At 33.4% G+C, this 13,359-nt stretch overlaps 1 protein-coding gene across 1 annotated transcript; it reads right to left on the bottom strand.

The window, feature by feature from the left end:
* Positions 1 to 162: 162 nt before the first annotated feature.
* On the bottom strand, positions 163 to 8,055 carry sgca (sarcoglycan, alpha). The gene is given in 10 exon segments (XM_048171421.1): positions 163 to 1,244; positions 4,189 to 4,215; positions 4,309 to 4,517; positions 4,599 to 4,761; positions 6,543 to 6,573; positions 6,576 to 6,740; positions 6,838 to 6,907; positions 7,031 to 7,188; positions 7,302 to 7,430; positions 7,788 to 8,055. Coding segments are annotated over 10 exon segments (1,164 nt in total). The 5' UTR covers positions 7,855 to 8,055; the 3' UTR covers positions 163 to 1,099.
* Between the last annotated feature and the right edge of the window lie 5,304 nt (positions 8,056 to 13,359).

Raw genomic sequence — 13,359 nt, 5'->3', positions numbered from 1 at the left:
GTGTTCCAAAGATGAACGAAGATCTTACGGATGTGGAACAGGACGGCATGAGGGTGAGTAATAAATGACATTATTTTCATTTTTGGGTGAACTAACCCTTTAACAGACCAGTAGAAGTGTTTAGTGTATGTTAAATTCAGAAATTGCATCAGGGTGCACATCTAACATTCACAGACTTAAAGTTTTATTAATTTATTTCACATCAAATTACATTTTACACCGCATACAATTGTTGATATAAGAGTTAGTATAGTGATCCAAACTCCAAACAAAGACCATGTTCCCATTACATTGTTGATAGTCTGGAATTTACTGATCCAGCATTGGTATAAGTACCAATGCTTAACCTTTTTAACCCTCTGGTATTAATACAGTGATAGCCTAAATATAGCAAATGTATTTCAAATCAAATGCATGGAAGGCAGATTGGTGCCATCTGGTGGAATAAATAAAGAAAATCATATGTTATGACTATTGTGTAACCAGCTGTATATATATTAATTTGTAGATTTACCCTAAAAGATTTCTCTGTATTTTTGTGTTTTCTATTTATTTCCTATGGTGGTCATTTTTGACAGTGAAGATTACAAGTGTGACTATTTTTAACACCATTTGCCATCATGTTTTGTGTGTGTGTCTCTTTGTATTGCATACCAAAAATTAAAAAAATTAAAAATGTAATTTTTTTTCTGTTTAAAATGACTGAAGACTACCAGGGGGTTAAACAGATGAATCAGATTTGACTACTGCATACTGACAGTGATATTCATGGTCCTTACTAAAAGCATTCAATATGACTTAAGAAGCAAAGCATTACATGATGAAGAGACTTTGTTTCATTCTGTTCCTCATATAAAGACTTTAAATCATTGCACAGCACGGGTCATATGCCCTTGTTTTTAGACCTTATCAACCATCTGTAGAGCTGCATAAGGACTTCTCCAAATTTCTCCTGTTGAGTTTCATGAAAAACAACAACAGCATACAGGTTTGGAACAACATTTTTGGGTGAATTTTCTTTTTTGGGTGAAGTATTCCTCAAAGACACACAAAGCAAAAAACAAATAGTGAAAGTTAAAAACATTCTCTGTAATGTCTCTCAGCGCTCCGCCATCGCCTGCTCCGCCATGAGGAGCGGCTGTAAGCACTGCCGAGGCGGATCCACGGTGAGCCTGTCACCGCTGGCCATTCTCCGCAGCTCGTTGGCGTTATCCTGGATGGTGTGGTGATGGTACAGCTGGAGACTGAGACGGGAAGATAAGTTAAGTATGTTGTTGAGGCAAGACACCACAGGTGAACAGGGTAAAAATCTTCGATTATTAGATATAATTCTTTCCCCAGTTGGTTAAGTACATTAAGACATATTTCTATAATGTTATGTTAAAGTATGTACATGTGGCATTATTTAGTTAAATATTAACTAATTTGCATACATTTTCAGAACACAAATCTGATCATTGGATAAAGCCAGGTTCAACATTCTTGTTTTATTTTGTTGACAGATTAGAATTAAAGGCACAATATGTAATATTTTTAATTAAAATATCCAAAAACCACTAGAACAGTGTTATATATTTTGTTGACTTGTGTACTTGCATTATGTAACCCAAATGTTTCCAAGAACATTTAAATCCAGAGAAATAAGCAATTTTAACCAAGACACGGACTGTGGCCATGCGTCGCCTATCAGTGACATCATACCCGCATTACCCTCGATTTCGGACCTCGGTTTTATTTTGTAGAAACCATGGAAACACCAAAGATGCTTTAATATATGATGTGTTTTATTAGACAGGTGAGCAACTGTTTGGATATATTCATCGACAGAAAACTAATCATGTTATAAAGCTCAACTAGGGCTGTTCAATGATAACTGTGGTTATCGTGTACAAAATAAGAGTCTGTGTTTACGTAATATATGTGTGTTTGTTTTGTGTATAATTATTATGTATATATAAATATACACACATACATGTATATATTTAAGAAAAATATCTTATATTTCTATACAAATATTTACATTTATATATAATTTAAATATATAAAAATATAAATATATTTATACATACATGCTTATATTTCTTAAATATATACATGTATGTGTGTGTATTTATATATACATAATAATTATACACAAAACAAACACACATATATTACGTAAACACAGACTCTTATTTTGTACACGATAACCACAGTTATCGTTGAACAGCCCTAAGCTCAACACAGTAAGTCTTATTTTTTTAAATCTCGTTTTCTTGATTTACTGTGAATACCATGTTTTACCATGTCTAATATCGATCTAGTTTACTGCAGTGTGCAACAAGTGTCTCATAGCAGCCACCGAGCGAACGCGCAGAGTAGCATTATAACAACTTTCAAAACACAAATGTTTCTAATATGATAAACAGTGCTGCTTTGCCCCACATACGCATGACCGGAAGAAGTGGAAGCGGCGACTGTGGCATAATAAAAGCTCCACTGCTGTCTAGCCGTGTGTCGCGCTCGTCTCTTATTATCAATCGCTCCAGCGGCCTCGTTCCTCTCCAACAGCTTTCAGCCCCACCCTGCTTCATACTACAGTAATGTTAATAAATATTTAATACATTAGCTCATCCATGAGTATGATTTTTGCCCGAGTCCCATCGGATTCTTTTCAACCGACTGTAGACGTGAAGACAACACCTCCCATGATTCCACGAAATCAAGGCATCATCAAACTACACTTTTGTTTTACATAAGCAACTTCTAGTGGCGAAAAATTACATATTATGCCTTTAAAGGTTTATTAAGGAAGCTTGTTTCCTCATGGAAAATATAAAAAAAAGGTAATTGCAACTTTTCATTTCACAATTTAGAAATTTTTTTCTCACATTTGCGAGTTTATATATCAAAATTTCGGACTTTATAACTCACAATTCCAAGTTAATTTGAGAAATAAAGTCAGAATTGCGAGATAAATAGTAGCAACTTTTTTTATTTTTTATTCTGTGACGGAAACAAGCTTCCATAGTTTTTACAGAAGAGATTTGGATTTTTTTTTTTTTTTTTTTTTTTGTCATTCCATAAATCAGAAAACTACGGAAGAGGATTAGGGCCAAGCAATAATAAAAAAATAAAACCATCTTGAGATTAAAGTTGTTAAATTTCGAGAAAAAACTCGTTAAATTAAAAAAAAAAAAGTCGAGATAAAATGTTGAGAATGAAGTCATTAAATTATGAGAAAAAAGTCATTAAATTACGAGTTTGTTCTCATAATTTAACGACTTTTTTCTCGTAATTTAATGACTTTATTCTCATAATTTAATGAGTTTATTCTCAACATTTTATCTCGACTTTTTTCTCGAAATTTAACGACATTTTTCTCATAATTTAACGAATTTGTTCTCGTAATTTAACGACTTTTTTCTCATAATTTAATGACTTTATTCTCAACATTTTATCTCGACTTTTTTCTTGAAATTTAACGAGTTTTTTTCTCGTAATTTAATGAGTTTATTCTCAACATTTTATTTCGACTTTTTTATCGAAATTTAATGATTTTTTTCTCGAAATTTAATAACTTTAATCTCGAGATGGTTTTATTTTTTTATTATTGCTTGGCCCTAATCCTCTTCCGTAGTTTTCTGATTTATGGAATGACAAAAAAAAAAAAAAAAAAAAAAAATCCAAATCTCTTCTGTAAAAAAGATTTCTCTGTATTTTTGTGTTTTCTATTTATTTCCTATGGTGGTCATTTTTGACAGTGAAGATTACAAGTGTGACTATTTTTAACACCATTTGCCATCATGTTCCATGGAACATTTCCATGTTCCATGGAAAACACTGTCAAGAGGCAGAAAAGTTTTTTTTGTTTTTAATAATAAAATATTATATAAACCAAGCAAATGATATATGAACAAACCCCTTCTTAAAACCTTTAGAACAGATATAAATAAAATTGTAAAGTTTGCTGTATGTAAAGCTGCTGAAGTTTTTCGAGAAAACGGCCTTTAAAGTATGTATTATAATTGAAAACACAAATAGATGAAGTGTAATGAAATAAAAACTTAAATATGTGTCTTGAAATTTTCTTTCCACTAGTCTGAAAGATGCTATTGGAAGCAAAAAAGCTCAAAATTAACCATTGCCTGAAAAAACAATAGTGTCTTTCCTTAAACAAAACCCAGTGATACAGTATAGGGTACTTACTCAGGGGTCTTGGCATTTCGTTTCAGACTGCAATAAAAAGGACAAAGAGAAAAGGAAACTTGAAATGGTCATTCAAACAAACATTATTTTAACCAAAACGTGAATCTGAAGTGGACATACACTCCCTCTCTCCTACAGCACATGATGTAGGCCAGGATGAGACAGAGGATCAAAGCCAGAGCGAAGGGAACGATGACAGTGACTATGTAGTCGGGGAAGAAATCTCTCTCGGGCGGAGACTCTGGAGGACTGAACTCTCCACCCCACGCGAGGACACCTGAACCCATGGTAGGGAGCGGGGCAGGAGGAACAGGCTTGGACAGATCAAACTATGGGATGAAAGGTATTAAACGATATGTAAGGATGAAGGTGAGCTATCCAGTACACAGAACACATCTGCTGTGTCTCACCAGGACAGATTTGCACCAGGTTATGCAGTTGATGGGGTTTGTGCAGGTGCTGCAGTCTCCGGTGAGCTTCCCTCCGGCTTCACACTCTCTCTGGTGCTCCGGCGTCACAAGTCTCAGCATACATTTGGAAAAGGGCCGGTCTGAACCCAGTTTCACATACACACTGAGACAAACACAGAGACATGGAAAAATAAGGGACAGTGCACCCAAAAATGGAAATTCTGTCACAGTGGCTCATGCTGTTCCAAACCCATAAGGCCTTAGTTCATCTTCGAAACACAAATATTTTCATTCTTCTTCTCTCTTTTTTTTCAATTTATGATGCTTTTATGACCTTTATGGTTACCTGAACTTTCAATGGAGGTACAGAAACCTCTCAGGTTTCATTAAAAATGTCTGAAGTCATGTCCAATGACATGAGGGTGAGAAAATGATGACAGAATTCACAGACATTTCAGGGTGAACTATCACATGTGGCCAGCAATTCAATACAAAATAGTACTTTCTTGCACTGCAAATCATTCTTTAATTAGTATTTGTCTTGTTTTACAGTCAAAAAATATATCATCTCTGAAAACAAGTCTTAATATCTTAATAATAACTTAATAAAAGTAAAGAATACTTGGATATAAATACTGAGTGAAAAACAATATTTTTAAAAGAAAATGCATGAATAATAGGCTAAATTAATTAATTAATCAATTAATTAATCATAATCAAATAATAATAATTTAATTAATAAATAAATTATTATATTATATTATATTATATTATGATTATTGTTATTACAAGACAAAAATACTAATTAATTTAAAAATACTTTTAATTTAAACAATACATAAATAAATAAATAAATAAATAAATACATTAATTATTAATAATATAATTAATTAAAATACAAAAAATAACATACTCAAATAATAATTTGTAACATCTATAATAATTTTAACAACAACATGTAATAATAATAATAGTAATAATTTTATATGATATTATAATAATTTAAATATGTTATTATATTATAATTATTACATAATCATAATAAGTATATAATTTATTTAATAATAATAATAATAATTATTATTATTATTTAGTATAATATATACTCCAATAATAATTGGTAAAAACTATAATAATTTTAAAAACAACAACAACAACATAATAATAATAATAATAATAATAATTATTATTATTATTATTATTATTAATAATATGTTGTTGTTTTAAAATTATATAAATATTTATTATTATATAAGAAATTATTATATAAATTGTTTATTATTAATTATAAATTATTTATTATTATTTTCCATTAAAGAAAGTTTTTCCATTAAAGTCATTAAAGTAAAATCTATAATAATTTTAACAACAACATGTAGTAATAATAATAATAGTAATAATTTTATATGATATTATAATAATTTAAATATGTTATTATATTATAATTACTACATAATCATAATAAGTATATAATAATTTATTTAATAATAATAATAATAATTATTATTATTATTATTGTTGTTGTTATTATTATTTAGTATAATATATATTCCAATAATAATTGGTAAAAACTGTAATAATTTTAAAAACAACAACAACATAATAATAATAATAATAATAATAATATGTTGTTTTGAAATTAATTATTTCAAATTTATAAAAATTAATTATAAATTATTATAATATAATAATATATAAATTACATAAGAAATTATTATATAAATTATTTATTATTAATTATAAATTATTTATTATTATTTTCCATTAAAGAAAGTTTTTCCATTAAAGTCGGTCATCACATCAAAGCTGCTTTTGAAAGAAATTACTATAGTATTAATATAGATATACTAATATATATATAGTTATATAGAAATTACTATAGTACTACTACTAGTTGCAGTAATAATAACATAATAACTATTAAGAGTTGTTCTGTAGCCTTACCCCTCAAAATATCCTGGAAGAGGAAGGGGACGCGGCCGCCCCTGTCCAGAGCAGAGGTAATGTTCACAAAATCCAGCCTTTCGGTTCCCCACAGATGCTGAATGTCCAGTTGAATCTCCTTTTGAACAGCAGCAGGCAGCACCTTCTCGATCTCTCGCCGCTCTATGAAGAACTCAGCCTGGTACGGCATGCGCTTTACTGGGACGAAAAGAAGCCCCAAAATCAGATGCTCAGTACAGGAGAGCTTGAGTAGCAGATTCATCTAGTAGGAGTTTTTCACTAAACAACATCATACCTGCAGGACCCACGTTTATCACCAGCCTCTCTCGAAATGTGTCATAACTCCGTTTGTTGATCACAAATATCTGATAAATATAGTTTAGAAAATATTTTAAAGTCACTAATATTAGTATACACAAACAATCAAACCTAAAATTCAATGTGGGATTATGTTTTGAATGTTGCTGTTAAATAGTGAGTTTCTTCACCTCGATGATGTTCCTGCCCTTGTCCTGTGGCAGCGGCGTCCCGTACAGGAATCCGTTCTCATAAAAATCCCTCTGGGTGAAGCGGAGCCACTGGGGCAGATCTGGAAATCGCTCCTTGTTGCATTTAAACACCATGGGATCATTGTAAACATGACCATCTATAAGACACGTGAAATACTTTTAAACATGCTGTTATATTGTACAGAAGCTTTGAACTGGGCCTTCAAATATTCTGAATATTGTAAGTATGTGTAATATATCTCCAACATACGGAAGACTTTATGAAAAGGCTCAAATTCACTCTGGAAAACCTCTCGGTGTAGCTCATAGACAAACAGCTGACCCACCGGAGCGTCTGTGATAATGTCTGCCCGGACCACCAGAAAACCGGCCACGCAGACTGAGGACAAAACATATCGACAGAAACCATTTACTGTACATTCAGAACTTACAGTAATATGATTCATTATGCACATGAGTATGCTTTTGTTCTAAATATTGTTCTAAATATTTTTAAGTGTGCAGTATTTGTAGATTTTAGTATGAAAACACTCGTTTGAAATGTGCATTTATAGACATATAGAACTACTAGCACTTATGATTAGTTTTAGTTTTTTCACTTCTATATGTTTAGTATGCCATGTGTCAAAGCCAAGAAACATCCAAACCTGCTGCTGTCTAATTTGTTCCAGCTTTGAAATCTCAGAAGGGGATCTTTAAGTTTTTAAAGAGCTCAAAAGAAAGAGAATGAACTTGCCTGTTATTGCCAAAGCCCAGTTCCCTTTGTCTGCCATCTTGTTTGAAGTCTTGATTGACAGAAGCATTTGGTCAAGAGAGCAGAAACCCACCCTATTCTAAATACAGTGAGGGCTATTTTTATCCTTCACTTCAAGCTGTCACTTCCCGCTGTGGTCTGACTGTGTGTTTGTTATAACAGCTACTGCAAATTACATGTGGAAATGTGAAAATACAGTTTTTGTACAGTAGGTCTATATGAGGAGAAATCCTAATCTGAGGAATCTAATGGGCTGATTAATTTCTCAAATGTACCACCAGATGTCACAAGAGATCAGATAAATGTGGTGAAGAAACCAATGACATTTTCCCAAAGTAAATAGATTAATTAGCCAAATGTTATTGTTTTCTTTGCGGGAACTACAGTATGATCACTGATAGAGTGATTTTTATTTTATTATTTTTATTTTATTCTATTCCATTCTCTGGGGCTACAATATGATCAGGGATAGAGTGATTTTTCTTTTCTTTTCTTTTTATTTTATTCTATTCTATTCTCTGGGGCTACACTATGATCAGGGATAGAGTGATTTTTATTTTATTTTTTATTTTATTATTTTTTATTTTATTCTATTCTATTCCTTGGGGCTACAATATGATCAGGGATAGAGTGATTTTTTTTATTTCGCCTTTTTTTTTTGTTTTTTTTTTTTTTTTTTTTTTTTTTTCAAAAGATGAGTTTATTCTCAACATTTTATTTTCATTCTTGAAATGTAATGTTTATTCTCAACATTGCATTTCTGTCAACCCTTATGCAGATATTTCTATAAAATTCTAGCATATCCTCAGTAGCATTTGCTGAAAAATGTCTTCACCACTGAAAATTATAATTTGTACTGATCTGTACTATTTCTATGGACAGCTTTTACACACACACACACACACACACACACTTTTATAAAATTCTGAAACAGCACCAAGCTCATGATAACATTATGATACATTATGACATTAACACTTTTAGGCTGATTTAATTTATCGAAAGCTATTAAATCAAGACAACAACACAAAATTTAGTTATGTGAGTATATTAAGACACTGAATATTAAATGTTCTCTGTAAATGAACGTTGTATTGAGTTCTTCATTATTATTTTTTTTTCAGATCTACTCATCTGATTTAAATAAGGTTTATAGCAGGTGTAAACAGTGATTAACAAGCATTAATCTGAAGGGTGGGGTGCTATAAACCATTAATACTCATTTAATTAGAGAGAATAAGCACCCCGTCCTCCTTTTGTCAATCACTGTGTCACACCCCCCACCACACAACACACTACACCACATCACCATCTGCGGCGCTATCGAGCCCCCTGCACCCGCCCACCACAACCCTGCAGGGGGCGCTGCAGGTGAAAACATCTCAGTGACATGGCAGCCGATGACTGAGTCAGCCCTGCAAACCTGTTGGTAGACAATGCCGTGGACAGTGGAAATATGCACTCATCTTAGATGATGTCCCACTGTCAGAGGCCTGCTCAGCTGGATGAAAGCATATATAAAAATGCTTTATGTACTGTTAATTTAAATGTTTATGTTATTTGTAAAGTAAATTAAAATAAATTGTTCTATACATTAAAGTACTTTTTACAACTATTTACAACATATTTTGGGTGTAACATCAGAAAAACAACTTTACATGACAAAAATAATGTATAGAAAAATTGCTTCACTGCCAATTTTAACTTACATAAATTTCTCAACCATTCTCATTCTCATTCTCTTAACACCTCATCCAAGAGGACAAACCACAGCCAAGTTGCAGCAGTGGGTTTCCCACTCACTCCCTCACCTGTCCCAGGACACTTGCGATCCTAAGACAGAGCAAATAATTCATGCTTGTTAACAACAATAAATGTCAGCAAACATGTGTCAATTAACTTGCCTACTTTGTATTTTTTTTAAGTTCTCCCGTTTTATTTTTTTTGGCCTGCGAGAGAATGACCTTCCCCACCAAGCCCATTTTTTTTTTCCAGAATTGGAAAAAGGAAACACATGAAAAATATTAAGACATGGGTGCAATCCTAAAATTACAAAATATGACACAACATGACATGCATACACAATACTTCAGAAATCATATTTCCGGATCCTCAAGTTTGGTTAAAACGTTTGTAGACATATCTTGAATGACAGCACTACAAAAAACACAACAAAAGTGAAAGACTATTGCCTTATCTACTGGTTGTCTTATTGATGTGGGTTTTGTATAGGGTGAGGGCTATGTGTTATAATACACAAGAGAGCTGTTGTGGAAATATTACAAATGGGCCGTTGCCTTTCCTCCAAGCTCTGGTCAACAAATTATCATTTTCAGCCCTCATTTTAATAAATTGAGCTGTCTGCTCCTTGGTCCCTAAACAATATGAAATATTACAATAAGTTTTGGCCCGGACCACCTAACAAATGAAGCTATGCAGTGGTAACATGTTTAGTTTAAAGTTCACATTGTTAAAAACACAGTAATTAAATTTATAAGTGTATTCCTCGGCCGCCACAGAATCACTCGTCACCGGCGCACAATGAATTCTCTGGTAGGGTAGGCTGCGAAGGGCGAACCTGTTATATCCTTCATTGCTCGGGAAATGGAGGGCTGTAAAAAGAAATCCATAAAAAAAACGGATAATGTACTGGCATAAAATTGCCAGGAATTATTTAGTAATTTTACGGACAGTTCAAAATTTAAAATACAGGTAAAACACCTTTTGTGTTTACGAGTATTTGTATCCTAGATCTGTACTGCAAAGTCATGAAAGCGGAATGCATAGAAAAACTGTGACACTCTGCTGTCATTCCCAGAAATTAGTTTTAATTTAAAAAATATGTTTTCATGATGCTTTGTCTGCATGTGTGCCTCTGCGTGTCAGCGGCCTTCTTATACTCACGGTCACACTAGTGACGTCATAGCCTGTCGCCGGCCAATACAATTGTCGCATTAAGATGTGCTTCAGACACCGGTCACACTGAGGCATTCCCTATTAGCTTCCTAGGAGGCAGTTTGAGTTCTCATTCGAAAGGGAAACACATTTTGTTTATTTTAGGATTTGAGATGTTATAATAATTATATTACAGTTTTTCTTGATTGTTTACACACATTTTCTGAAAGCATGCCTCATACTCTCAGAACTCTACACACAAATCAAAAAACACACACACAATGGGCAAAACCCCTCAATTCTCCTGCAAAATGAAACTTTACATTCAAAACAATGTTCTTTCTTCTCAAAATGGTATTTTGTTTTCAAATGACACACACAAACCTTCATATGAATAGACATTTATAAGAACCAGTTGAACACTGATGTGCTCTATGTAAAACACTATGATGAATGGAAAACACTTCTCCATTCATCATAATGACTTTGGTCTTTATTTGGTTCAGTGTTACACTTACTACAGACAGTACATACATAAGTGTGTTGTAAAATATTTGTAGTATATATATATACTGTACATTGTTTTTGTTGGAAAAATAAAATATATTTGTTACCGTGTATTTGTGTGTTCTGACTATATATACATACATATACATATATATATATACACACATATATATATATATATATATATATATATATATATATATATGTATATGTATGTATATATAGTCAGAACACACAAATACACGGTAACAAATATATTTTATTTTTCCAACAAAAACAATGTACAGTGCACATCCCAACCAATGCAAAGTTGCACATACAGTACAAAACAACAGAAGAATTTACTGTATACAGTTACAGTAAAAAAAAAAAACTATGCTGCTCTGCCTCTTTTTCCATTGTTGGCATCCATTGCTCCAAAACAGAAGAGCTCACCTGTTGCCCTTTTATGCTAAAGCTCTGTTTGCTAATTGTAAAAATGTGTGACAGGTGTTTGCCTATGTGATGAGTCAGTGTGCATATTTGAATGGCAGTGTGTTCCTTTTGAAAACAAGAGATTTTTCTGTCCGAAGATTGTGCCAAATGCAGAGAATTGTGTGTAGTGTTTTGAAAAAAGTGTGTTTTAGAACTGCAATGTGAGTGTAAAGCAGGGATTGTGCTTGTAGTTTAGCAGAATTGGTTCAGGGGGTTGGTGCATGAGTTACATGTTGTGGTCATTGTGTCTCAAGTACCAATATTTGTATGTAAACAATTGAGAAAAACTGTAAAATTAGTGCTGTCAAAATTAGCGCATTTGTGTCTGTGAATGTGTTGTCAATGTAACACACACAATAAACAGAAAGACGCATGCCAGTATTGAGTTCTCTTTCGCACTTGAATGAACAATAACTCGCAGAATTGAATGCCTGTTTTGTTGAGTATCCTCACAAGAGCAGTCTTAAATGAGTAAAAAAAAAAAAATATCAAACTCAAAGAGTTGTGAAAAAATGAGATGCGCATTACAGTGTGTCAGTTAACGTACATCAATACTGTAAACTGTATTTGTTTTGTGTAAATTTTATTTGCAGTTTTTCTCAATTGTTTACACACAAATATTGGTACTTGAGACACAATGACCACAACATGTAACTCATGCACCAACCCCCTGAACCAATTCTGCTAAACTACAAGCACAATTCCTGCTTTACACTCACATTGCAGTTCTAAAACACACTTCAAAACACTACACACAATTCTCTGCATTTGGCACAATCTTCGGACAGAAAAATCTCTTGTTTTCAAAAGGAACACACTGCCATTCAAATATGCACACTGACTCATCACATAGGCAAACACCTGTCACACATTTTTACAATTAGCAAACAGAGCTTTAACATAAAAGGGCAACAGGTGAGCTCTTCTGTTTTGGAGCAATGGATGCCAACAATGGAAACAGAGCCAGAGCCAGAGGAGTGAGAGTAAGAGGAGGAGGACGGGGAGGACTGGGAGGACGAGGAAGGCCAAGGACCGTAATCTCTAATGAGATCCGAGCCACTTTGGTTGACCATGTGGTCAACCATGGTCTAGCAATGAGCAGGGCAAAGGGTGCAGCCAAATTTGAGCAGGTACACTGTAGCATCCATCATCCAGACTTTCCGAAATGAGAATAGGTAAGAAATCTACTCACACTAGAAAATTGCATTACTGCAAATCAATACAGCGCTCAATGAGTACAGTAGTACAGAATTGCCTGTGGACTGTTCTGTAGGACTGTAAAAATAAAGTATGTTTTTGTAAAGTATTTGGGAAATGTATTCCTACTTTGTATTCCTACACAGTATTTACAGTATTTTACTATTTGTTTGGCAGAAATGGGAGCGTTTAGGAGAAGTTTTACCTGGAAGACTCTAATGCACGTCATTGCTCATTTTCTAATCAATCATTACATGTCACCTGAGTATATAAGTTCTGTTCCCACCCACTATCGTGTTCGCAGATACCATCGCCGGCGTTCACCCCCATCCTCCCCACCACCACCAGGTCGGTCCCTGTCCATACATCGGGGGTAGGCTCCGCCCCTGCCCTCATCTTCAGGCAGGATCTGCAAACGTCTGCTACCCTCCGGATTGTACTATGGACGGGGCCTACGCCAAAGAACTTTAGCATTTCTTTG

This window comes from Megalobrama amblycephala, linkage group LG20 (genome assembly GCF_018812025.1).
Source record: "Megalobrama amblycephala isolate DHTTF-2021 linkage group LG20, ASM1881202v1, whole genome shotgun sequence".
Lineage (NCBI taxonomy): Eukaryota > Metazoa > Chordata > Actinopteri > Cypriniformes > Xenocyprididae > Megalobrama > Megalobrama amblycephala.
This window is presented reverse-complemented; position numbering and strand designations above follow the sequence as displayed.